Source organism: Tyto alba, unplaced genomic scaffold (genome assembly GCF_018691265.1).
Source record: "Tyto alba isolate M040663 unplaced genomic scaffold, T.alba_DEE_v4.0 Super-Scaffold_20, whole genome shotgun sequence".
Taxonomy (NCBI): Eukaryota; Metazoa; Chordata; class Aves; order Strigiformes; family Tytonidae; genus Tyto; species Tyto alba.
In genome coordinates this window covers 6,565,983-6,588,753 of record NW_024881283.1, presented here as the reverse complement: position 1 = coordinate 6,588,753, position 22,771 = coordinate 6,565,983, and the positions used below count along the sequence as shown (strand labels likewise).

The 22,771-nt window shown below is 66.3% G+C and overlaps 1 protein-coding gene across 4 annotated transcripts in view; it reads right to left on the bottom strand.

Annotated features, from left to right (window-relative positions):
• AHDC1 (AT-hook DNA binding motif containing 1) overlaps positions 1–22,391 on the bottom strand; it is a 53,745-nt gene extending 31,354 nt beyond the window's left edge. The window contains exons 1-2 of one of the 4 annotated variants that reach the window (XM_042793559.1): positions 22,233–22,391; positions 21,600–21,720 (exon numbers count right to left, since the gene is read on the bottom strand). Coding sequence is in view for 1 of the 4 variants with exons in the window: in XM_042793556.1 (XP_042649490.1) it covers positions 21,600–21,735 (136 nt within the window). In the remaining 3 variants the exon portion in view is untranslated. Of the gene's footprint in view, positions 1–16,128; positions 16,245–21,599; positions 21,842–22,036; positions 22,133–22,232 lie in introns of those variants that run through there. The other 3 variants (XM_042793560.1, XM_042793556.1, XM_042793561.1) reach the window with 3 other exon arrangements.
• Between the last annotated feature and the right edge of the window lie 380 nt (positions 22,392–22,771).

The window sequence follows — 22,771 nt, the reverse complement described above, 5'->3', positions numbered from 1 at the left end:
TCGGATCAGAGGGTGGGGGCACCCACGGGGCCGGGGTTCGCCCAGCACTGACGGCACCGGGGCTGGGGTGGGTGCGGGGTCAGGGTGCCCGTCCCCGGGGCTGGGAGAAGGAGCGAGCCCCCACCCCAGCAGAGCAGAGCGGTGGGGACACGGTGGCACATGAAGGGCAGCTGTGACCCCGTATCCCGGTCCGGGGATGGATGGTAATGGCCAGGGAAGCGAACACCAACACCGCTCCGGTGGGAATTGCCACCACCGGAGCCCGCGGGGTCGGATTGCTGTGCCTGGGTTTTTAAGAGGGGCTGGATAATTTTTACCACCACTAACAATCCCATCTGTGCCTGACACGCTCCGGCTCCGAGCCCGGTGCTCCGGCGAGGCTCCCCCACCTCCCTGCCCAGCCTTTTTCCCCACCCTGCCTCGATGGCTGGGGGCACGGATGCGGCTCGTGCAGGGTGCTGGCGGCTGGACCACGGCACCCATAGGGCGATGTGCCGGGCACCGGGCAGGAGGGTGGCTGCAAAGGTGCCTCAAACAGCAGCCTCCCGTGCCAAGCCCAGGTCCTGTGAGCTGCCAAGCGGAGACGCACACGGCGATTTACTGCTAATTACCCGCACCCGGGCTGTGCTTCGCAGGCCTGGGCAGGATCAGGGCACGGTGGGACCTGCACGAGGGGCAGCTGAGAGCCTAGAATCTCTTGGTGCCACTGTTGTCCCCACCCGAGGTGCTCGGGGGGGACAGTGGGTGACAGCGGGACCTGCGGGGTGGCCTCAAGGTGCGCAGCACCCAGCGGGGACGGGGGATGCTGCACAGCCTGGGGACCCCGAGGGACCTCTCTGGGTTGCACACGGGAGAAGCAGCTAACAAGGGGGTTTTTTTTTGGTGGTGGTCCCTTGCAGGGCTCTGCAACCCACTCCCACGGGCACACGAGGGGACTGGGAGCAGGGTGCCGTGACCCGTCCTCCCTACCCGGGGACGAGGAGCCCCAGGTGCGCTGGCACAGGCTGCCCTCTTCCCCGCTCCGAACAAAGCCCTGCCGGAGCACGCTGCTTTTTGGGGAGGGGGGTTTGCAGCACGCTGCAACCCATCCTCCCCGCAGGACACCCCCCCCCCCCTCCCCTTACGTCCCACCCAGGCAGGAGCAGAGGGGTGCAGGGCCGGTGCCTGCGGCGCAGGGCTCCTCTCCCTGCAATGTCAACCTGCTGCTCCGCATCCGCCAAGGCTGCCCTTGGAAAAGCTGTCGGCTGCGCCGGCTGGTTTGCCAAGCCCAGGACAAGCTCTTTAGCTCGACTCTGCCAGAACAGATGCCTGGGCGACTGTAATTCTTCCTAGCGTGGATGGAGGCGGGGGGGTGGGATGGAAAAAAACCCAACCTCATTTAAGCGTTGCAGCGGCTGCTCCTCCCAACCCCACCCGCCGCAGCATCGTGGCCCTGCAGAGGGTCCCCTAAAAACTAGGGGGGGGGGGGGGGGGGGGCCAAGCGGGGTGGCGGTGGGGAGGCTGGGTGATGCCGGGAGGGGAGGCGATGCGCGGCGGGGAGGGCGGCATCGCCGGGCGCACGCCGGAGCCGAACGCGGCTCCCGCTGCCAGCCGGGGAGGAGAGAGCGACCCGTTGCAAGGACAAGTGGGAACCGCGAGCTCCGCGTGCCACCGGCGTCCTTGCAGCCGCTCGCCTGCTTCGTGCCGATGCTCCCCACAAAACAACAACCCTGTTCTCATGGCAATGTCCTCTGCAAAGAGCACGGCGCGGGGAGGAGAGAACCGGAGGAGAGGGGCCTGGCGCCATGCTCGGGAGGGTCCACGCTCCTCCTCACGCTCTCTGCGAGTTTCTCCTTATGCCAAAAGTCTCCCACTGCACCCAAAAGCCCCCAAAGCCGCCCGGCCGTGGGGGCAGGAGCTCCCAGCCCAGCCAGCCCTGAAACAGCCATTGCACTGCGCGGAGGAGGCCAGCAGCATTTCCACACAGATATTTTCTTCCATTGGCTGCAGTTTGGGGCTGCCAAAAGCCAAAACAAGAATGGAAACATCCCATTTTTTTGGCAAAAATTCAACGCAGGGGTTGTTTTCTTTTTTTTTGGTTTTGGTTTTTTCTTCTTTTTTTTTTTTTTTTTTTTTTTTCTCTTGTCTTTGGTTAGGAACGGAAATTCCCTGCCATAAAAACATGACGAAACCCCAAACCAAAACACAGCTCGGACTGAAACCTTCACCCGATTCCCCAGGGATCCCATGTGGGGCAGGTCTCGGGGTGGGGGCTCACCCTCACACAGCCCCAGGACACAGGACCAAGCCCGGATCCCACCACCAGCGCTGGCCATGTGCAAGGTGAGGGGAGATGGTGCTTTGGGGGGATCTCTCTGGTGACCCGATGTGATTCCCCCCTTGGGACACACCACTTCCAGCCCTGCTCTGCACCCTCCCGCCTCGACGATGGCACACAGGAGCCAGCATTGCGCCCAGCAAGGCACCAGTTTGCCCACGGGGAAGCTGGTCACGACGCCAGGCACGGACCAGGCCCATGGTGCCGGTGGTTCCGAGCATGGTGTTACAGCAGCGTTTGCTCACGATATTCCCGGGAAGGTGCCCGTGCCTGGCTGTCCTGCGCTCCCTGCGGATCCCGGAGACCTCTGGGCTCCTTTTCAAGAGCAGTCGCTGGGAATGGCCTCATCCAGCCCACCCCAGGGAGTCCGGATCCAGCCAAGCCCCAGGGCTCGCCCCTGCAGCACCCCCGGTGCTCCCCCCTCCCCAGCCCTGCTTTCCACCAGATGTTGGGGCCGGAGGATGAAACGGCTTTTCCCACCCCAGTCCCCGCCGTGTCTCTCTCTCCCGCTCCCGTTCCGGAGGCTGGATCCGGCCACGCAGGCTGAATAAGGCTCTGCCTTTGTCCGGCTCCCCCCGCCGCGCTTCCCCTTATCTAGCCCAGCCGCCTTGCCAAGAGCAGGCAGGAGGACGGCAGTGCCGAGCCGGCGAGGGAGAGGCCGTTAACTCTTCTCCTCCTCCAGCCCCAAAGCCCCCAGCACCACCTTGGAAATCGCCGCCAGCGCCTCTCCTCCATCCCTGCCCACTCCCCAAAACTGGGGGGACCCTCCCCTCGTTGCTCAGCCCTGCACCCCAAACCGGCCAGCTGGGCACAGCAGCACCCGCTCTGCATCCCCCCATCTGCTCCTCTACCCTCGGGGGGTCTGAGCATCCCTGGGAGGGGGGGCGGGGGGGGGGTCTAAGCATCTGCAAGGGGCTGCAGCAAACGCAGGGGCTGGGCGAGGCGGGCGTCCCGGGGGCAGCGTGGAGCCGGGCTATCTGTCTGCAGAGCTCCGCGCGCAGCAATTAACCTCGAGAGAGCAGCCGCGGCTCCTGCCAAGAACCACATTAGGTGTGTGTGGCAGTGTCTAGACATGCGAGACCAGAGGCCTTGATCTGGAGGAAGGCGGCCTCCATCCCTTCCCCCCCCACCCCCAACCTCACCCACTTCCCCCCAGGGACCCCCTCGCAGGGGTCCGAGCATCGAGCACGGGAGAGGGGGGATGCGGGGATGGGAGCGTGGGGTGGAGCTCAGCCCCACATCCCTCTGCGCGGGCGTAGGTCGAAACAGCTCCGTGCTGGGCTTTTAAACCAGAGCTCTGCTGCTTGGCACGGCACGGCACGGTATGGCATGGCACGGCATGGCACAGGATGGCATGTTATGGCATAACATGACATGGCATGGCATGGCACGGCATGGCACGGCACGGCATGGCACAGGATGGCATGTTATGGCATAACATGACATGGCATGGCATGGCACGGCATGGCACGGCACGGCATGGCACAGGATGGCATGTTATGGCATAATATGACATGGCATGGCATGGCACGGCACGGCATGACACAGCACAGCATGGCACAGCCACACCACCACATGCTGCATCGCCACAGACACCAGACCCCCAGGTCTCCAGCCATCAGTGGGAAGAGGAGGAGGAGGAGGAGGAAGGTGGCTGCAAGCAGCACCCGAGCCACCTCCCAGCCAGGACACACAAGGACCATCCCAGGGAGCCAGCAGCCAGCCCCGGGATGAGCCCCAGAGCCGGGGGGAAGTGGCCCAGCTCACCATCTCCCCGTTCCCATCGCGGCACGTGGACGGGTGCCGACAGCCCGTTCGCCCGGGCAGGTCGGTGCCAGCGCTGTGGGGGCCGGGCACCCTCCCCGCCGGTGCCCCTCGCACCCGCGACACCCCCTTGCTCTTGCCTCCCGGGTGCAGCCACCCCAGACGGCTGCAGGATGCTCGGGAGAAGAGATTTTCCCGACGTTAATTAATTAAAATAAACAGCAAATTAAATACAGCAAAATTAAAATAGCTCCGGAAATTAATTTTCAACAAAACCCACCTGGAAAGGCTGGATATTTAAAGAATTAATGGAGCCCTCTGAGACCATAAAGAACCGCCGAGCTCCTGGCATCCACCAGCCCCCCTCGGAGCCCACCCGGGGACCCAGGTCCATGGGGAAGCCAAGATGGGACCCTCCATCGGGGCCTGTCCCACGTCCCCACGCCGGACACCTCCTCCACGTCCCCACGCGCAGCCGCCTGCCCACACGCACCACCACGGCCAGGGATGCAGGTGAAGGACGCAGGCACGCTCGCCACGATCCCGCCAGAGGGGAGCCCCCACCCCAGCCCCCCAAGACCCGGTGAGGTTCCGCAGGGTTCCCGCTTGCTTCGCCCCACGGCTGGGCGAGCTGAGGGCAAACACCGGCGGTCCCCCGGTGGTGGGACCCGCTCCGCTGCGAGGATGTCCCCGTCACCCTCCTGGCCAAAAATCTGCTGCGCCGAGGGAAACCCCAACCTCCAAAAGCAAGCTGGCAGCCCCCTGGGGTGCTCCGGGCCCCCCCACAGCTCTCCCCACACGTAATCCCCCCCCAGCCAAGGCGGGATTACCGTGCAAACTGGCAAAGCTCCTTACCAAGCACGATGGGCTCCCGAGGGGCCCGGTGGGGCGGGCGGCGGATGGGGAGAAGTGCCCGGGAGCATCCCCGTGCCCGGCCAGGCTCCGGCCTGAGACCAGGCACAACTCATTGCACAGCTGGGGTGCACCAAACCGGCCGCGGCAGGAAGTCCCGTCCGGCGCACGCCGGCCCTCCCACGGCACCGGCGGCGCTTCCTTTCCCCGCGTGTGCACAGGCGCAGCGAGAGAGACACCGGCGAGTGAAAAAGGCTCCGGAAGGAAATGGAGAAAGCAAGAAGAAGGCGACAGGTGGAGAGCAAGAAGGGCCGCAGCCACCCCCGCCTGGGCGTGGGGTGCCAAGGGGCATCCGGGGCTCCCCACCTCACCGGGGTGCCTGGCTGCTCTGCGGGTGACCGGCCCGCCTGGGGAAACTGAGGCACGGCGGTAGGCGGGGAGCGGTACCTCGCGGTCTCTGCGGAGCCCCCCCACCCTCCCGGGGAGGGAAATGCTCCCCCCCCGCCGCCGCGGCCGGGATGACACCAGCTCCCCGGCCTCCTCCCGCTCCACCCTGTTCCTGCAGGAACCCAGGAGTCCGGGCTCTGGGCGGGCAGCCAGCGCCTCCCTCCCGCCCGCGCCTCCCGCCCTGCCTCCCCTGCCTGCACCGCGGGAGCCCCGGGGCCAGCTCCGACCCTCGACACCCGCGTCCCCAACCCGGCTCACACCGGCCTCCCTCCCCGGGGAACACACCTTCCCACGGCGTGTCACAGCGACCTTGGAGCCGTGCCGCCAGCCGCTCCGTGCCAAACTTCCCGGTGCTTGGCGGCGATGCCCGCCGCAGAGCTGGGGGCGGTGGAAGGGGTGGCCAGGGGGACATTTTCCCCCATTTATTTATTCGTTGGGTGGGGTTTTTTTTTCCTTGCTGGAGACAAAGGCAGCCCGCACGCCCAGCCACAGGGTTTGGAGGGTGCTGGCGGTGCCGGGACCCGCTGGCGATGCCGGGCCAGCCGCGCCGGGGGCTCTGGGTGGCCGGTTTCCTCCGCACACAGATGGCTGTTTCGACTCAGTCGAGCGCTTGACCTAAATCTCCTCCTGATCCACGGGAGCTGCAGTCCCTCGGCAGCACAGCTCAAGGCGAGGAGGAGGAGGAGGAGAAGGATGAAGTGTGTGTGTGTGTGGGGAGGGGACTGGGGCCAGCTGTGGGCTGGCGGGAGGGTCGTGCTGGAGGGCCCCCACCCCAGGCTTGGCAGCGGGGCTGGCGGAGGCGGCGATGGAGAGAAGGAGGGAGGGAGGGAGCGTGGGGGGGGGGGGGGGGGAGGAAAAAAAAAAATTAAAAAAAAAAAATCTCCCACGCTTCAACCTCCAGCGCCGGCTGCCCGCGCCTGCGTGCTGCACCCGCCGGGGCCAGGGCAACCGCCCCGCCGGGCTCGACGCCCCAGCAGACCACTTCCTCGGAGAGGGGCCCCGGCGGAGGAAGCTCCAACGGCTCGAAAGTTTCGGCTGTGACTCAACTGCTGGCTGGGGTGACCGAGCCAGCCCCGGCAAAGGGGGGCCCATGGGACCCCAGGGGTTCGGGGCGCCGGGGTGGGGGATTTTTTTGGGTTCCCCAGACAAGGGTTGTCTGCGAGGCATCGCGCTCCACCCCCAGCGTCGGAGCAGCCCAAACCGGCTTCCCAGCGACAGCAGAAAGCTTTTAAAATCCCCTACGCGCGGCATGACTCACTCCAGAGCCAGTGCCCAAAACAAGCTCCGACACGGAGAGGAATGGCGAGAGCAGAGATGCTGGGGGCGGGCAGGAGGGGCTGGGGAGGGCCGGGGAGGGGGAAAGGGGGAGACAGAAGGAGGGAGAGAAAAGAGAAGAGGCAGAAATAACAGCATCTGAAACTCTGCCTGCTGGAGGCTAATTGGTTCCGGCACAGCCTGGTTTGTTTGGCAATGTTTCCTCTAATCCTTCAGGCTTCGAGCTCCCAGCCCCAGGGACATGGGGACATCTCGCCGCCCGGCCAGCGCCTCTGCGGCACACCCAGTTTGGGTGTCGTCGTCGTCGTCCCCCCCCCCCGCCTTCGCTGTGATGCGGAGGGGTGACGCTGGGGTGGGCTCTGCCCACCCCGGGGTCCCCTGGGGGCTGCACCCCACCACAGTGGCATCCCGGGGATGGTGTCCCCTTCCGCGGTGCTGGGTGCGGGGATGCTGGGGGAGGACTGGGCAGGCGATGGCCGGGGTGGCGGAGGGGAGGGGAAGGGAAGGGGGGGGGGGCCCCACGGCCCAGCATGGCCGAGCCAGAGCACTAGCCAAGAGTCGGCAGCTTTGTTCCAGGTGCCGGCTCCCTTTTTTTCATTAGGCTAATGGGATGCGGATGCATTATTCCATTCCACATGCTGCTAATGAACCACTCAGGCCAGTGCATTTGCATTAATGTGCAAAGCACTGGAGGAGGGTGGAGTGGCTGCATCTGGCCAAGGCTGACCTTCGCCGCGCCGCCCAGCCTCCCCGACGCGCGGCCCCGCAGCCCCCCGCGCCACGCCGCGCTCCCGCCGCTCCGCCGGACCCTTGATCTCCCCGGGACGGCTCCGACGCACATTCCAGGACACATTAACCAGCGCTGAGCAAAGCCCCAGCCCGGCCACCCCAAGCTCGCTGCCCGCCTTGCCCTTTTGCCTGCGCCGTGCCCCGCCGGCTCCCCCACCCCTCCCCACATGGATCCCCGACAGCATCCCGCTGCCAGCACCGCACCCCAGCTTGACACCCCATAAGCAGAGGGGACTGCAGCATCCCTCCTGCATGCCCCACCGCTCCCCAAAAAGCGATCACTCCCCACGTCCTGCAAGGAGACCCACTCGGCATGTCCCCATTCCCCAGTTACTTTTAGTGGGACCTCCCAGCACCACCCCAAAGCTCTCCTCCGGCACCCCAGGGGAGCGGGGGGCCGTCTCCCAGGCCCCCACCCCCCCCCCGGTGCTGGCAGGCAGCGCCGGGTGCGGGCGTCATCGGAGCCCTTGGGTTGTTTGTTACGGCTCCCAACTGCCTCCGTCCCCGGAGAGGTTTCGAAGGCGAGTGACCCACGAACTGGAATGCGCAAAGCCTCCAGCAAACAGAGCCAGCTGCCTGCGCCCGCGCAGGGGGGGGCGGCGAGGGGAGAGCAGCCGGCCCCGTGGCACGGCACGGCACGGCACGGCACGGCACGGCACGGCACGGCACGGCACGGCACGGCACAGCTCCATGCAGGCGGACACGCAGCCCCGACACGGACGCGTGGCCCCGACGTGTCCCCCCGGGGCGAGCAGCCACTCGGCCGGGGTGAGATGAGAGCGGTCCGCTGGCCTCATCGTGTCCCCAGAGCCGCCAGCCATCGCGACAGGCCCCCAAAACCCCGTGTCCCCCTTCCCACCTCCCTCCCAGCCCGGTTTTTGGCAACACGCGGCCTTCCAGCACAGTGCCGGGCTGCAGGGGAGCTGTGCCACGAGGATGATTCACCCCTCGCCCGGCTGCATCCTCGGGTGGCCAAAGGACCTCTAGAATAGGGGACAGCACGGTGACAGCGCCGGGCCCCCATTTTGGCCGGTGCCCCCCTCCCCAGGTGCCGGGACGGCTCCCAGCCCGTGGCAGCGGGGACGGGCACAGCCCTGCCTGCCCTGGGGGGCACAGTGGGGTCCCAGGCGGCTCTGTGCCCGGTGACTGTGCGAAGCCCCCGCGCCCGAGCGCGCGCGCACGCGGGTGTCTGGGTTTGTCACAGCCTGGTGAGCAAGTTAATCTCAGGCTCCCTGACACGTGGAATAAAATCGCGATCCCGTAATGGAATTCATTCGTCTTCCTGTCCAGGCGGAGAACAAGCCCCCCGTCGTTTGCCTGGGCTGGGGCTGGGCCAGGGCAAGGCAGCCAGTGGGCCAGCACCCAGCTGTGGGGGGGCAGGGGGGACCCTGCCTGCACCCACCCTGCTCCCTGCAACGGGACCTGACCGGCACGGGAAGGACATTCCTGTGAGCTACTGCCCAAGGATGTGCAAAACACAGGGTGCTGCTGTGTCCCCTTTCCCAGGTGACCTCAGCCACGTCTGCAGGGACAGCTGGGGTCACCAATGCAGGTTGAACCCCACCCCCCCACCCCACCCCCCCCAGGGCAATCCGGGGTCCCACCCTGCCAGATGGCAGCCCCGGTGCTCACAAAGTGGGAAAGGGAAACTGAGGCAGGCAGCGGGGCTGGGGAAAGGGCAGTGCTGGTGGCATGAAGAGGACAGGGGAAAATGTCCCTCTGTCCCCGTGATGTCCCTCTGTCCCTGCGGTTCCTGCCCCACTGCTGGAGCCTTGGCAGGGAGGACCCACCCCAGGGACCCTGCAGGGACTGCACCGGCTGGGGCACCCGTGGGGGAGCCCAGCATGTCCCCAGGGACCAGCTCACCTGCAGTGGGTGGCCCCGGCCGAGTCCACGGGTGTAAGCGACAGAGAAAAGCCCTTGTGGGAGCCTAAGCCGGGCAGGAGGCCATAGGGCTGCCATGCTGCTCCGTGCCTCAGTTTCCCTCCAGCACCCACAGTGAGGCCACTCCCAGGCGGGAAAGCGCCCCGCGGCCAGGGAAGGAGGAGGAGGAGGAGGAGAAGAGGGAGGAGGGCTGCTCCTTCCCAGGCACACAAAGCCCCTTTCATAGGGGCCGAGTTTGGATTTCCTCCGCCAGCCCAGCACCTCGCTGCCTCCTGCCCTGCCAGAAACGCTGCGGTCGGAGCGGGGGGCTGGTGGGTCGGATGCCTGGGGGGAGATGGGGACCTTTGGACGGCTCTGTCCCTGGCCCCGACCATCCCTGTGATTTTCCCCTCCTGTCAGCTTTTAATTATACCCCTAATAAAAGTCGCTTTGCAGGGAAACGGGAGCTTTGTTGCTCGGGAGCTCATCTGCTCCCGCTGCTCCTTCCCCGTTTTAAACCCTAATCCTCAGCTGGGGACACTGCAATTAGCCACCGCGGAGCCGGGCACCATGTCACAGAGGATTAGGGCTCCCTTCGGCGGGGAGCTGGGGGACGCGGCCCTGGAGCGGGTCAGTGGCTCTGTGTGGGATGGGCTGTCCCCCCCTGCAGCCCCCGAAAGAGGGGGATGAGCCTAAGGGCCACCCCCAGCCACGCAGCCCCTAGCCCACCTCCTTCGCCGTACCCACCGACCTGCAGCGCATCAGTGCCTCTGGATTATTTTTGGGGCGCCACAGACCCTCAGCCAACACCCCCCCCCCAGACTCCCCCGCACAGACAGACCCAAGGAGGGCTTCCCAGGGGTTGGGTGGCTTTGCACGGTGTGACTACGGAGACAAAAATGGGGCTGGGGGGACCAACGTGAGCCTCAAGCCATGCCCGCTCAGCCTCGGTGCCTGTCCCCAGGGCCCCGTGCCCCTGGGAGGGGAAACTGAGGCACGGGGGGGCACCAGGTGCTCACGTCACACATCCCACAGCAGCCCTGTGTCACGGAACCGGGGAGAGACACGGTGCTGCCATGGAAATATGGTGACAGCCCTCAGCCCCCTCCCCAGGTAGGGTGCTCTGCTGCCAAACCCGACAGGCTGCAGGCACAGGGGCTACTGTGCTACTGGCCAACCCCCCCACTCTCAGGCTGACAGACAACGGGGCCACGAGGGCTGCAAGAACCATCGGTGCTCCCCGGCACTGAGCTGGGAGACCCTCCAGCTCCGGCACCGGCATGGTGACAGTGACACAGGACCCTCGTGCACGGTGCGAAGGCCACATCCATGGCAAAGGGGCAGCGGACGTGGGGTCACTCGACCCCTTAAAGCCCCCCGAAAGGAGCCCGAGCATCGCTCCGGGGTGCCTGCTCGCCAATCAGCCTCTTCCCGGGGCTGGGGAGGCGAGTGGGGGGGGCGCAGGAGCTCGTTAGCAGCTGCTCATTAAGAGCCCTCCGGGAGGAGGAAGGTACCCAGGGCACCTGCACCTCTGTTTAATGAGCACCATTAAACGCTGGAAGGGACCTCGGGTACAGTGGAGCTGCTGGGGTGGAGGGCTGACCCCCACCCTGACCCCCACCCAAAGCAGGGTGTGGGTCCCCGTGGCGGTGTGGCCAGGGGAAAGGGAGGGACGTGGGGAGTTGAGTCATGGTGACAACTGCAGGCGGCGGCGGCGGTGGCAGGGACACACGGCAGCTGCTGCCAGGAATGCCCCGAGCCCCCCGGCAGCCCTGAGGGGGGGCACCCAGACTCGGCTGCATTCCCCCCCGCCCACGCCTGCACCCATGGGTGCTGCATCGGGATGGCGACGGCCACCAGTGCTGGAGAGCAGTGCCCACAGGGAGGTGGGACAGGTCCCCTGAGTCCTCGAGGTGGGGACCCTCCCAGCTGGGGGGCACCCACGGTGGGGACCCAAACATCCTGCACCCAAAGACCTCGCCCAGCACCCAGAGCTCCCACTCCAACCATTAAAGCACGGCCTGACACAGCGCCTAGAGGGGATCCAGGCATCCGGGGTGATGCTCCTGGGTGCACCCTCAGACTCACGGACGAGCCCATGACACCCACCCCAGCACCCAGTCCCGCGGGACACCCAGGTCCCCAGGCCCGAGCGTCGTGGCCCCCCCACCCTCCCCGCGTGGGGCTCTCCCTCGTTAATGTTTACTCGGGTTCGTTAGCGCCGGCCCATCGCCATGGCAACCATGCAAGCTGCGCGCCGCCATCGGCGCCACCGCCACGAGGCGCGGGGACATCCCCGCGCGTGGGGTCACCGCGGGCACCCCGCCACCGCCACCCACCCCACCCCGGGCACCGAGGGCTGGGGGGACGGCGTGGGGAGCAAGGCGGGGGGGGTGGGGGCAGGGTGGGGGGGTGTGGGTGAGGGTGTGGGGACACGAAAAGGTTCCCCTCCTCCCCGCTGCCATGGCACGGTTCGGTGTCACCCAGGCGGGGTGACGGCACCCCCTCCGCTCGCCCCCGAAGCGCCCGCCGCTGCCAACGCGCCTCGGTGCTGCATTATTTATAAATCAGAGGAGCAAAGGGCTCGGTGGCAGCTCATGGGCCACCCTGCCCGGTGTCACACAGCCACCGAGCCCGCCGGCACGGTGGTACCGCAGCCCCGGCCATCGGGAGGGACACCGGGGATGAGGCTGCCCGGGGCGGGGTGGCGGGGGGTGTTGGCAGAGCCACGGTTTGCCCAGATGCCACCCTGGTGTCCCCTTGGATGTGGCGTGGGGCTGATGCAGCACGTGGGGCCGGTGGGTGCGTCCCCGTGTGTGTCCCCCACCACCACCACCTCCGCACCAGCGCCAAGGGGCTTCGGCGAGGAGCCCACTGCAGATGGGTTTGGGTGACGGCAAGCAGAGGGGTGCCCCCAGCCAAAACCCAGCCAGCCCCCACCCCCCTCCATGACACAGGGCAGAGCCCCGGCTGCACCACAGCACCGTTCACCAAGAGCAGGATGCGGCCCCAGAATTTTCTCACACCACCGGCCTCCGTTTGCTACGGCAAACAGGTTTTCCTTAAGCTTTGCAGTATCCTCCCGCCTCCTCCCCCTCTACGAGTCCCACCTCCGGGCTGGGGAGCAGGGAAGGAGGAGGGGGGGGGGGGGAAAGGCTGAGTTGGGGCTTTTAATTTTTCATTATTAATTTCCCATCGACGCCGAGAGGCGCCGGGGCTCTCTCAGCCGCCCCCAGCATCGCCCCCCGCACTCCCTCGCGCTCTCCTGGAGCTCTGCACCGGCTGAAGCCGAGCCAGGCTGCCGATAGGATTAATTCTGCATGACTGCCCATCTCCGCGGGGGGATCTAAGACCCTCAGGCCTGCAGCAATCTTTAAAATTCCTCCAGCCCAACTTAATTCCCTCTTCCTGCAGAGCTGGCGCATCTGCTGCAGTCAGGCACGGAGAGAGGGAGATGGAGGGAGAGGGGGGGACGCCGGCACCCAGGACCGCCGTCGGCTCCGGCTCCAGGCGGTTGGTGGCCCTGCTACGGTGGTCACGATCCTGCGTGGTCACCGTGGGGTCACCCAAAGCTGTGTCGGTCACCCATCCCGGCCCCGTGGGTGTTGGCACAAGGAGAAGGATCGTGCTGGGGATGGGGGAAACTGAGTCACGCTGGGGCAGCCCTGGGGACAATGGCTGGACGCAGCCCCCTGCACTGCAGCCCCGGTGCATTGTCACACCCGCCCCGGCGGAGACTCTCCAAACCTTAAAAACGGGTTTTTTCAAACACCTATGGGCTCCGTCTCTCCAGGGGAGGGCTTGTTCAGACCCCCCACCCTGCTCTCACCCTCACAGCCCCCAAAGACAGACACCCCCCCCCCGCCCCCCAGGGTCAAACATCATTCAGGAGCGCTCAGGATCTGGGATCTCTGGATTTTGGGATGGCTCATGGAGACGCAGCTGCTGCTCGGGGAAAGAGCCCTGCACCCCCTCAGCGCAGCCTGGGGGGCAGAGCCCCCCTCCCCTCCTCGGTCCCTCTCCCAGGGGGGACAACGACCCCAGCATCACCTCGCGATGGGGGGGGGGGGGCTGCGCACACCCAGAGCCGGCGCCCTGGGACCCCCTGCCCACACGAGCGGCCACCCAAGAGCGGCAGGGCGAGGAGCCCGGCCAAGCCGGGGGTGCTTCCCCCCCAAACCCCCGCCATGCACCGCGGCAGCCTGGGGACAGTGGCGTGTCCCCGCGCTTTGAAGGCTCAGCCACCGCCACGCCGAGGCTGGCAGCCGGCGGGCAGAGCTAACCTTCAGGGGGGTGACGAGGAGAGGCAAGGGGGGGGGGGGGGGGGGAAGATAGATGCAGCCACCAAACTCCAACCCCTCTGCCTGCACCCACCGGCCGGCAGCACCCTTCCCGAGGTGTCGGCAGCTGCCAGACCCAGGAGAATCATCCCTCTGCCTTCTTGCCTGCAACTTGCCCAGCTCGCCAGGCAGCCGGGAGGAAGATGAGGAGCGCAGCCCAGCCCAGCTGCCGGCGGAGCTGCGGATACATGCATTTAAATCACTTATATCTTTACTTTCTCCTGCGCTGGCTGTGAGATGGGCTTTTTTTGCATGCGTAATTAGGGGGTGGAACAGATGGCGGAGGGTTCGTTTAAAGTAATGCATCCATTAAAATAACCTTCGCTGTCGGGGACTGCGCTCCGACAGGGGCCTGTTTCACTGGGGGCGGTGGGGAGGGGGGGGGGGGGGGGGCTTTGTTCTGCAAGGAGGGGGGTGTCGGACTTTGGGAAGGCGGCCGGGGGGGGACCACACGTTCCCTCTGGGATGCAGCATCCTGGATTGTGGGACGAAGGGGTGAAGCTGGACCGGATACGCCGACCTGCGTTGCCACGGGTGGGTTGTGTAGGAGAGCTGGGACCAAACTGGGGCCAAACTGGGGTTGAACCAGTCCTCTCTGGGGCTCAGTTTCCATAGCAATATGATGGCAGTGAGATGGCGGGGACGCAAAGCCCAGGCTGGGGAGGATGCCATGGGGCGGGCACCGTCCCCCCCGGTCCCCCCCCCGCTCCCTAGAAACCCAAAATAAGCCGGAGGAGGACATTTCGCCCTGCCACGCAGCACCAGCCGCCTCTCCTGTTTCAAACCCCGGGTTCCCGGGAGAGGCAGGAGGGCTTTGTTCAGGCACCGGAGGAGCGGAGGCCAGAGAAAGCAGGAGTGCCCTGCCAGCTCTTGTGTTTCACTCCCGAGGAATGCCGGGGAGGGGAGGGAAACGCTGTTCCCCCCGCCCCAACGGGCACCCGGCCCGGCTGCAGGGTGTCAAGGCTGGGAGGAAGAGGAGGGGAAAGCACGGGGATGAAGGATGGGGAGGTGGGTGTCGCGCAGATGCTGTGGCACCACCACGTGCGGCCGGGGCTGGCAGCGGGTGGGCTGGAGAGGAGGGGCGGGGAGGGGGGGGGACACACACACACACATGGTGACATGCACCCGGGGTGGCATGGCAATGCTGAGCACCGCGCTGGCTCAGTTGAAGCAGAGCAAATAATTCAGAGCAAGAGCTGCCAAGCAAATATTACACCCCTGTCTTGGAGGAGAGAAGCCCCTGCGGGTACGCCTTAAATTTGGGGGCTCCAGAGAGGCGGATTCTGGGGAAGGGCGAGAGCAACAGCAAACCCAAAGCCACCCATGCGTGTTCAAATATTTAGTGTGCACTTGCTAAGGTGCTTCTGCTGCCTTCAGGGCATCGCTGCGTTTGAAGCACGGGAGAGGTGGGAACTGGGGGGGGGATGGGGAGCAAATGCCAGGGCTGTCCTGGGCTGGGGGGGGCCAAGACTGGCCCCCGGCCACGGTGCAGGCAGCCCAGGGAGGGCTGGGACAAGCTCAACTTCACCCCAAGCCATGCAAAAGCTGGCCCCTGCCTCGCCGCCCCCTCCCCAGCCACAGCCCCCAGACCCTGCGGGGCTGCGTGTCTTCCCCTCCTCTTCCTCCTCTTCCTCCAGCCCCTATGCGCCTCGCTGGTCCTCCGCACTCCCACTCACCGGCACCCTGGGGTGTCCCCAAGCACCGGCGTGACCCAGGGGACAACCGGGAGCTGTGGCAACGCAGCAGCCTCCGTGCCCGACGCCGGGGCAGAAAGCCAGACGTCGATGGCAGCAGCGGGCGGGCTGAGGGTGACGATGGCAGGAGCTGGGCGAGGGACCGAGGGGACACGCAGGATAGCGGCGATGGGCTGGGGGATGCTGCAGAGATGCCGGCAGCCAAGAGGGGATCGCAGAGGGACCCGGGTCGCGGGGTGACAGGGGTCCCCAGGCCAGCAAGGCGAGCAGCCCCTCCGCTTCGCCCTCCCCAGCCCCACGCACGCGTCGAGGAGGAGCCGCCGCGCCTGCCAGCCAAGGGACATCGGGCTTTGCCCCGCCGCCACTCGCACAGCCCCATCCCCACGGTGTCCCCCGGCTGCCGAGCCCCGGCTCCACCACCCCCACCTTCCCGCTCGCCGATCCAAAACTCCCCCGGCTCATCCCTGTCCTCTCCCCGGCTCACCTGCCATCACCCCCCATCCCCTCGCCAGGCCCCGGCACGCCGCCCCTTTGCCTCCCCCGGCATTTCGGCCGGTCCCTTTGGTGCACCCCACCACCGTGAGCTCTTCCCACTCCCCAGCCGACGATCTGCCGGGAAAACCAGTCCCAAAAACCTTCCCCGCATCCGCGCCAGCTCTGCGGGTCTGGGGGGGCCGCGGGCTGGCCCCCCGCTCGCCAAGAACAATAGCGCCTTGTTCCAGCCCGGCTCCGTCCTCTCCTGCCGGGCTGCAAACACCTCCCTGGGCAATGCGCTGGCCACTCTCACCTCTACGTCTCTCTCGCTGTTTCCCAGCTCCCTCCTGACAAATCCCTGCTCCCGATCGCTTCTCCTCCCCGCGGGTCCATATTAAGCTACATTCTCCTTTCAGCTGGGTGGAAAACAGCAGTAATAACCATGTGGAGAGAGCCGTGCCCCCCACCTCCACTTCCCTCCCACTTTGGGGTTCAAATTTCATTTCAGCAAAAAAGCTTCCCCCGCCTCCAATTTCTTCCCCCAAACCGAGTCGCTGTCGTCTCGTCTGATCTCGGCAGGGGCCGTATGGATGCTCAGCTCCTCCTGGTTCAGGATCTGCTGCCAATCTGGACCTCGCAAACTGGTTCTCACACAGCTCCCGCCTAGCGCCTCCCTCTCAGCATTTATTGTCCCTCCTCAGCCACCCAGCCCAGCTTGCTCCCTGTCACCCTGCTCCCTGTCACCCTTGCCACCCTGCTCCCCCCCTGTCACCCTGCTCCTCCCATGCCACTCGCCCGGCGATGCACGGGGTGCCACGCTCCTCTCCTGCCCTTGCTTTTGCTCGGGCGCATCCATCCCAAACCGAGCCACGGAGTTCACCAGGCGAGATTTATTCCCGGCGAATTCCCGGGGGCCCGGCAGCCAGCGGGGAGCGGAGCGGCCCCGTTGCCTCCGGCTGAGCAGCCTCCCTCTTTCCTGCAGCTGAAGAGCTCGTCTCCCTCGCCCAAGGCGCTCCGTCCTCCTCCAGATATTTTAGGCCCAGGTTTTGCGAGGAATGTACAGGCGCCGAGCCCAAGCCGATGCGCTGAAGTCAGCAGGAGGCGAAGAGAGTGCATGGGGCTCGGGGCCCTGGGGGCGGCGGCACAAGGATGGGATGGGATGGGATGGGATGGGATGGGATGGGATGGGATGGGATGGGATGGGATGGGATGGGATGGGATGGGATGGGATGGGATGGGACGAGATGGGATGGGACGAGATGGGATGCTGCTCCCTCCGCCTGGAGCTTGTTTGGTGGCAGGAAGGGCAGAGGTTGGAGCTGGCGGATGCCAGAACTGCTTCGCTCTCCCTCCGAGAGGATCAATACCACATTTCGCCGCTCCCCCCCGTCTCCCCGCATCGTGCCAGGCCGGGCTGCGCCACGCCTGCGTGGGGTGGGCTTCAACACGGGGAGGGGTGGGGTGGGTCCCCACTGCTGTCTGTCCCCCCCATCGCCTTCACCGCGGAGGGGACGAAGCCGTTTTCGCCCCGGCGGCGTGTCCCCTGCCCAGGCCCACCTTCACCCCCCATCCCCACGCGCCAAACCCCGCCTGCGCCCGTGCCGACCCCTCCTGCTAACACCCCCCCACTCCTGCCTGCCTGCACCCCGCTGACCCCCTGCACACCCCCCCGCCCTCGCAGCAACTCAGCACACCTCCCAGCCCAGCTCAGCATCCCGGGGTTGGGGAGGGGACACACACACACACACACACATTTTGCTGTGCCGGAGATGGAGTCCCCGGCGTGGCGGCACGCACCCGCCCTTGTCACGGCCCCGCTGGCACGCAGGCACCCTGCGTGCTCCGACAGGTGAGCCCCCGGGGCAGCGTTCCTGCCTGGGCCAGGAACTGTCCCCACCGGGCAGCCGCTTTTGCAGGCATGTTTCTTCCCAGCACGTCCCTCCCTCCTTCCCCTCCGTATCCAGCCTTCCTCGGGCCGGCAAAAGGGGGGAGCCGACGGATTTTAATGAGCTCCCCGGAGGCATGGCTCCGCACCCCCCCTCTTCCCGCCTCTTCCCGCGCCCGGGAACCGATGCTCTGAAACACAACCCTCGGTGGCAAGCCTGGAAAAAAACCACAGGGCACATTTCCCCCCCCCTTTCTTTCCCTCCTCGCCTCCCCCAGCTTTTTGCTCTCCTGCCGATGCCAAAGACCCAGCCGGGCTCTTGTGCTTTCACTCGCAGCTGCAGCTGCCGATTTTCGCTGTAAGCCCTTGTGCCTAGAAGGCCCAGAGCGAGGGATTCTGGGACGCGGTGATTGAAGACAGCACCAGCACGGAGACCATTGCTCAGACTTTCCCTGTCTGTCGCCCCAACGCTCAACCCACAGAGAGGGAGGGAGAAAAAAAAACAGAAAAACAAAAAAAAAAGGAAAAAAAAAATATATATTAAAAAAAAGAGGTGAAAAAAAAATAAAAAAGAAAGAAAGGGGGAAAAAAAAAAAAAAGGTGGAGAGAAAAAAAAATCGAAACCAAACCGGACTGGCCCTTGCCCCTTCCCACCCACGCAGAGCGGCACGCTCCGCTGCGCCCCAGCCTTGGCCCGGGTCAGCCAGCCCATGGGGCCAGGGTGAGCTCCCCAGCCCCACGGCACCCCGGAGAACTCCCGGCCGCTTCACTTTGCAACCCCAAACCCCACCGCAAGCGCCCCGGATCCCTCTCACTGCGCAGCATCGCCTTAAAAACTCACCACCAGCACCTGAGCGGCGCCCTGTTTGTTTCCCCCCTCGGTGTCATTTTGAAAGAAAAAGGATAATAACGCAGCTTTCAAGGCACTGTTTGCTAGGACAGGGTAAATATTGGGGCGCGGGTGTGAGGAGAGGCGACGCCGCGCGCGATGCCAGGTCCCCAGGCGAAGCTGAAATGCTCACCCATGGCAGTGGGACTGTCAGGATGCACCCCGGCACCACGCAAATGCCCCAGCACATGTCACCACGTCCCCTCCGCGTGCAAAAACCCCCGAGGGAAGGGGTGCCCAGCACCCTGGGCATCCGGGAGTGCCTGGGGAAGGTCTCAAGGGACCAAATACCTGCCCTCCAGCACACTGCGCCAGGCCAAGGCATCGCTCAGCGTGTGCCCCCAGGGCAGAACAGGAACAACTCCAGCCCAGACAGATGGATGGACGCCCGGTGGGGAGTGGGGGAAGCCGGCTGCGCCCCCCATGCCAGCAAGAGGAGGGGGGCCTGCCGAGCATCTCCCAGCCAGCCAAGCCCTCGCACCCCAACAACTGTCCCCGGCACCCCGAGGATCACGGCCGGCCGGCGCGGCACATCCCAGCCCCGAAGTTCGGTGGGCGGCGGGGCTGGGGAGGGGACGGTGGCGGGGGACAAACACACACACACACCTCCCACATCTGCGACGCATTCAGGGGCCATCCCGCATCCGGGCAGCCTGGCCACAACCCAGCATCCAGCCCCGGAGGGGGCAACCCTGCCCTATCACCAGGCAAAAATCCCCCCCCTGCTCCGGCCCTCCCGCTCCCCCCCCCTCCACGCTCCCGTTAACGAGCCCGGAAGAAGGAAACAGCCCTCCCCAGCGCTGCCCTGTTTACCAAGAGCTGGTTCCAAGCACTCGGGAGAATAGCAGGAGCATTTCAAGGCCCTGTTTCCACTCGGCTGACACACACTATTTATAGAAGCCCACAATTCTCCCAGAGCTTTCCTCGGGATCTCAGCAGAAATAGCCTGCCCCGGGTCTCTGCTGCCTCCTCTAAGGAGGCCAGGGCAGCGCCGGCCCCCCCAGGCTTCCCGTAACCTTCCACAGGCTTCCATCGCTTCTCCTCCGCCGGCCACTCCGCTCCCGGCACGTCCTTGGCTACCCCGTCCCCGCCACGGTGCCAACCCTTCGCCTCTCCCTCCCCCCTGGCCCCCCTCCCAAAATCCCGGGCACCTCCACCTCCTGCCCCATCGGCTCCCGGCGGGTGCGCGGTGGCTTCGGCCAGTGTCCGCTCGCCGGATGGTGGAGGGAGGGAACCGGACTGTGGTTGTTGGAAGGGGGGGTGTGGGGAGGGGTGTATGTGTTCTGTGTGTGTGTGGTGGGAGGGGGGGGGGGGGGGGGGGGGGGGGGGGGGGAGGCCAGCAGCCGGGCGAAAGCCACCTCCCGCCTGACTGCATCGGAGCGCGGCGGAGCCCCGGGGGACTCGCACCGGGGATGGAGTTGGCCTATTCAGGTTACAGAGACATGGCAGAGCGGAATTTGGCGCCGCGCCATCCCTTCTCCAGCCCCCCCCCCCCCCCCTCCACCCCCCCGCCCTCCTCTTCCCCCCCTCCCCACCACCACCACCACCCTCCCCTGCAAATTCCTCAGCCCAGCAGGAGAAGCCAGTGTAAGGGGACACCTGGGGGGGTGAGAAAAGGGAGAGAAGGGGGAGAAAAAAGCCTGTTGGTTGGGGGGGGGGGGGGGAGGAACACCCGATTCAGACCACGCGCCCCCATTGCCCGCCAGTGCCTGGGCCAAAAGCGAGCGGGCAGGATCCATGCCCATCGCCCCGGGGGTTCGCTTCTGCTCTCTGTCACGCCAGGATAAATCTGGAGCGACTCCACCGCGCGCCGGGGCTCGCGGCGGCACACAATGAGCTCAGCCCGTGGCTTTTGGTGGCCCTTCTGGCAGCCACGGGCCCACGGGGCTGGATGCACGAGGCCACCTGGTCGCGGCCGAGGCCACGTCCTCCCCCAGCACGTAAACAAGCGGGGACCCAGGTGCCTCCACCTGCCCTGGCCTTGGGGACACCAAAGATGTCCCCAAGGTGGGCAGAGGGTCCGGCGTTAGCGTGACCCCATCGGGTGACTCCAGCCCCCCACCAAAGCCACCGGTCCCCCGTGGTCCCCGTTGCTGTGCAAGCACCGAGGGGCCGTACCGTGTGTGTGTGTATGTTGGGGGGGGGGGGGGAAGGATTTAAATCAGCTGATCGATAAAAACAAATCAGAGGGGGGATGACAGGCACCGAAGTGACAACCGCTCGCCGAGCCCCGTGCCGCGGACCACGCAACTTTGCCAGCGGGGTTGGGGTGAGACACCCCCCGCCCCCCCCTTGCCAACCTACACCACCCCTCCCCACACACACACACACACACACGCACGCCGTCCCCCCCACGGGCCTGCCCCGCTGCTCCCCGGGGCCCGGTTGCCAGGGGAAGGGGGGTGGGATGCTGTGCCCCGGGGGGGCCCCCCACGTCCCCCGGGAAGCCCGGCTAACCCCAAACGTTGTTGACACGCTCCGCTCCGACGGCGGCCTGCCTTCTAGCGGACACAGCCCGCTCTGACAGCTGTCACTCAGCGATCGCAGCCGGGGGGGTGGGGGGGGGGGGTGGAGGGGGGGTGACGGCAAGGGGTGGAGGGGGGGGGGGGGGCGGCTAGGCCAAGGGGGAGGCGGCCAAACTCGCGAAGATCGCAACCACCCCCCTCACCACCACCATACACACGCACGTCGGGGGGCTCGCCCCGCGCCCCCCCCACCCCCCCCCACCCCGGTCCCGCCCCTCCCCGCCCCAAGTGCCATTAAACTCCTGCAATTTGGCACCAACTCGCCGCGCAACTTCAGCGGAGGGGGGGCGGGGGGTAGTGGCGGAGGGGTGGGGGGGGGACGGACGACGACGACACACCGCCCCCTTCCCCCCCAACCATCCCCCCCCCCCCCCCCTCCGCCTCGCTCTGCCCGAAGGGGGTGTCCCCTGTGTCTGTGTGTCTGTGTGTGTGTCCCCCCCCCGCCTCCCAGCCCCACACAAAGGCGGGGGGTCCCCGGTACTCACCCGCCGGCTGCTGCGCTCCCAGCCCCTCGGAGCCCGCCCGCTTGGGGAGGCTCCTGCCGTCCGGCGGGGCTGCCTCCTGACCGGCCGCGGGAGTCCCGGAGCCCTCGGCACCGCTCGCCACCTTCAACGAGAGCATTTCCAGCGCCTCCTGCTCACATTCTCCCCAGGCAACTCCGCTCCTGCCAGCCCGCCCCCTCCTCCGTCCCCTGCCTGCTCTTTCCTCTCCGCTTTCCTCCTTCCCTCTTCCCCCCCTCCACCCCTCTATTTTATTTTTTTCCGGGCTTTTCTCTCCCTCTACCGCTTAGCTTCTTTTTTTTTTTTTTTTTTTTTTTTTTTGGCTTTTTCCTCCTCTTTTTTTTTTTTTTTTTTTTTTCCCCCCCCCCTTCGCCTCTCACACACACAAAAGGCAGCGGAGCGGGAGGCGGAGGGGAACCGACCTCCCCTCTGCGCCTCCGCCGCTCGCCGCCTGCGGAAAGCAAAGAAAGACACAGCGCAGCAGAGCCCTGGCTTGCCGCTGCCTCCCCCCCTTCCTCCTCCTCCCTCCTCTCCCTCCTCTCCCTCCTCCTCCTCCTCCTCCTCCTCCTCTCCCTCCTCCTCCTCCTCCTCCTCCTCCACCTCCTCCCTCGCTCTTGCCTTCTGCCGCTCCCGGCTTTGTGGGGGCTGGGATAAAAGGGGGGGAGCGGAGCCGGCGGCGAGGCGCGCCCTGCCCCTCTTTCCTCTCCGTGCGCGGCGGGGACCGCGGCTCCGCTTCGCTCCGCTGTCAGCGGCACGGCCAGCATCCGGCACCCCGGGGAGCCGTGCAGCACCGCCGGGGCATGCCGGGCCTTGTAGTCCTTCCTTTCCCCCCCCCCCCCCCCCCCTTTTTTTTTCCCTCCTTCCTTTCCTCCCCCCCCCTCCGCCCCTCTTTCTCCTCCCCGTCGCGTTTGCGCCCCTCCCTGCGCGCTTTGCCTCCGTTGCGCGCTTCTTGGGGAGGAGGATATTTAACACAGGAGTGGGGGGTACCCTGGGGGGGGGGGGGGCGCAAACCACCTTGGGTGGTTTGCCCCCCCCCAGGGTGCCCCCCCACCCCCCCCCCCCCCCGAGGTCCCAGTGGGATGCGCGGGGCATTGCTGCCCTCTCCCGGGTTGCACCCGCACTGCGCACCCCCTCCCTGAGGATGCAGGGTTGGGGGG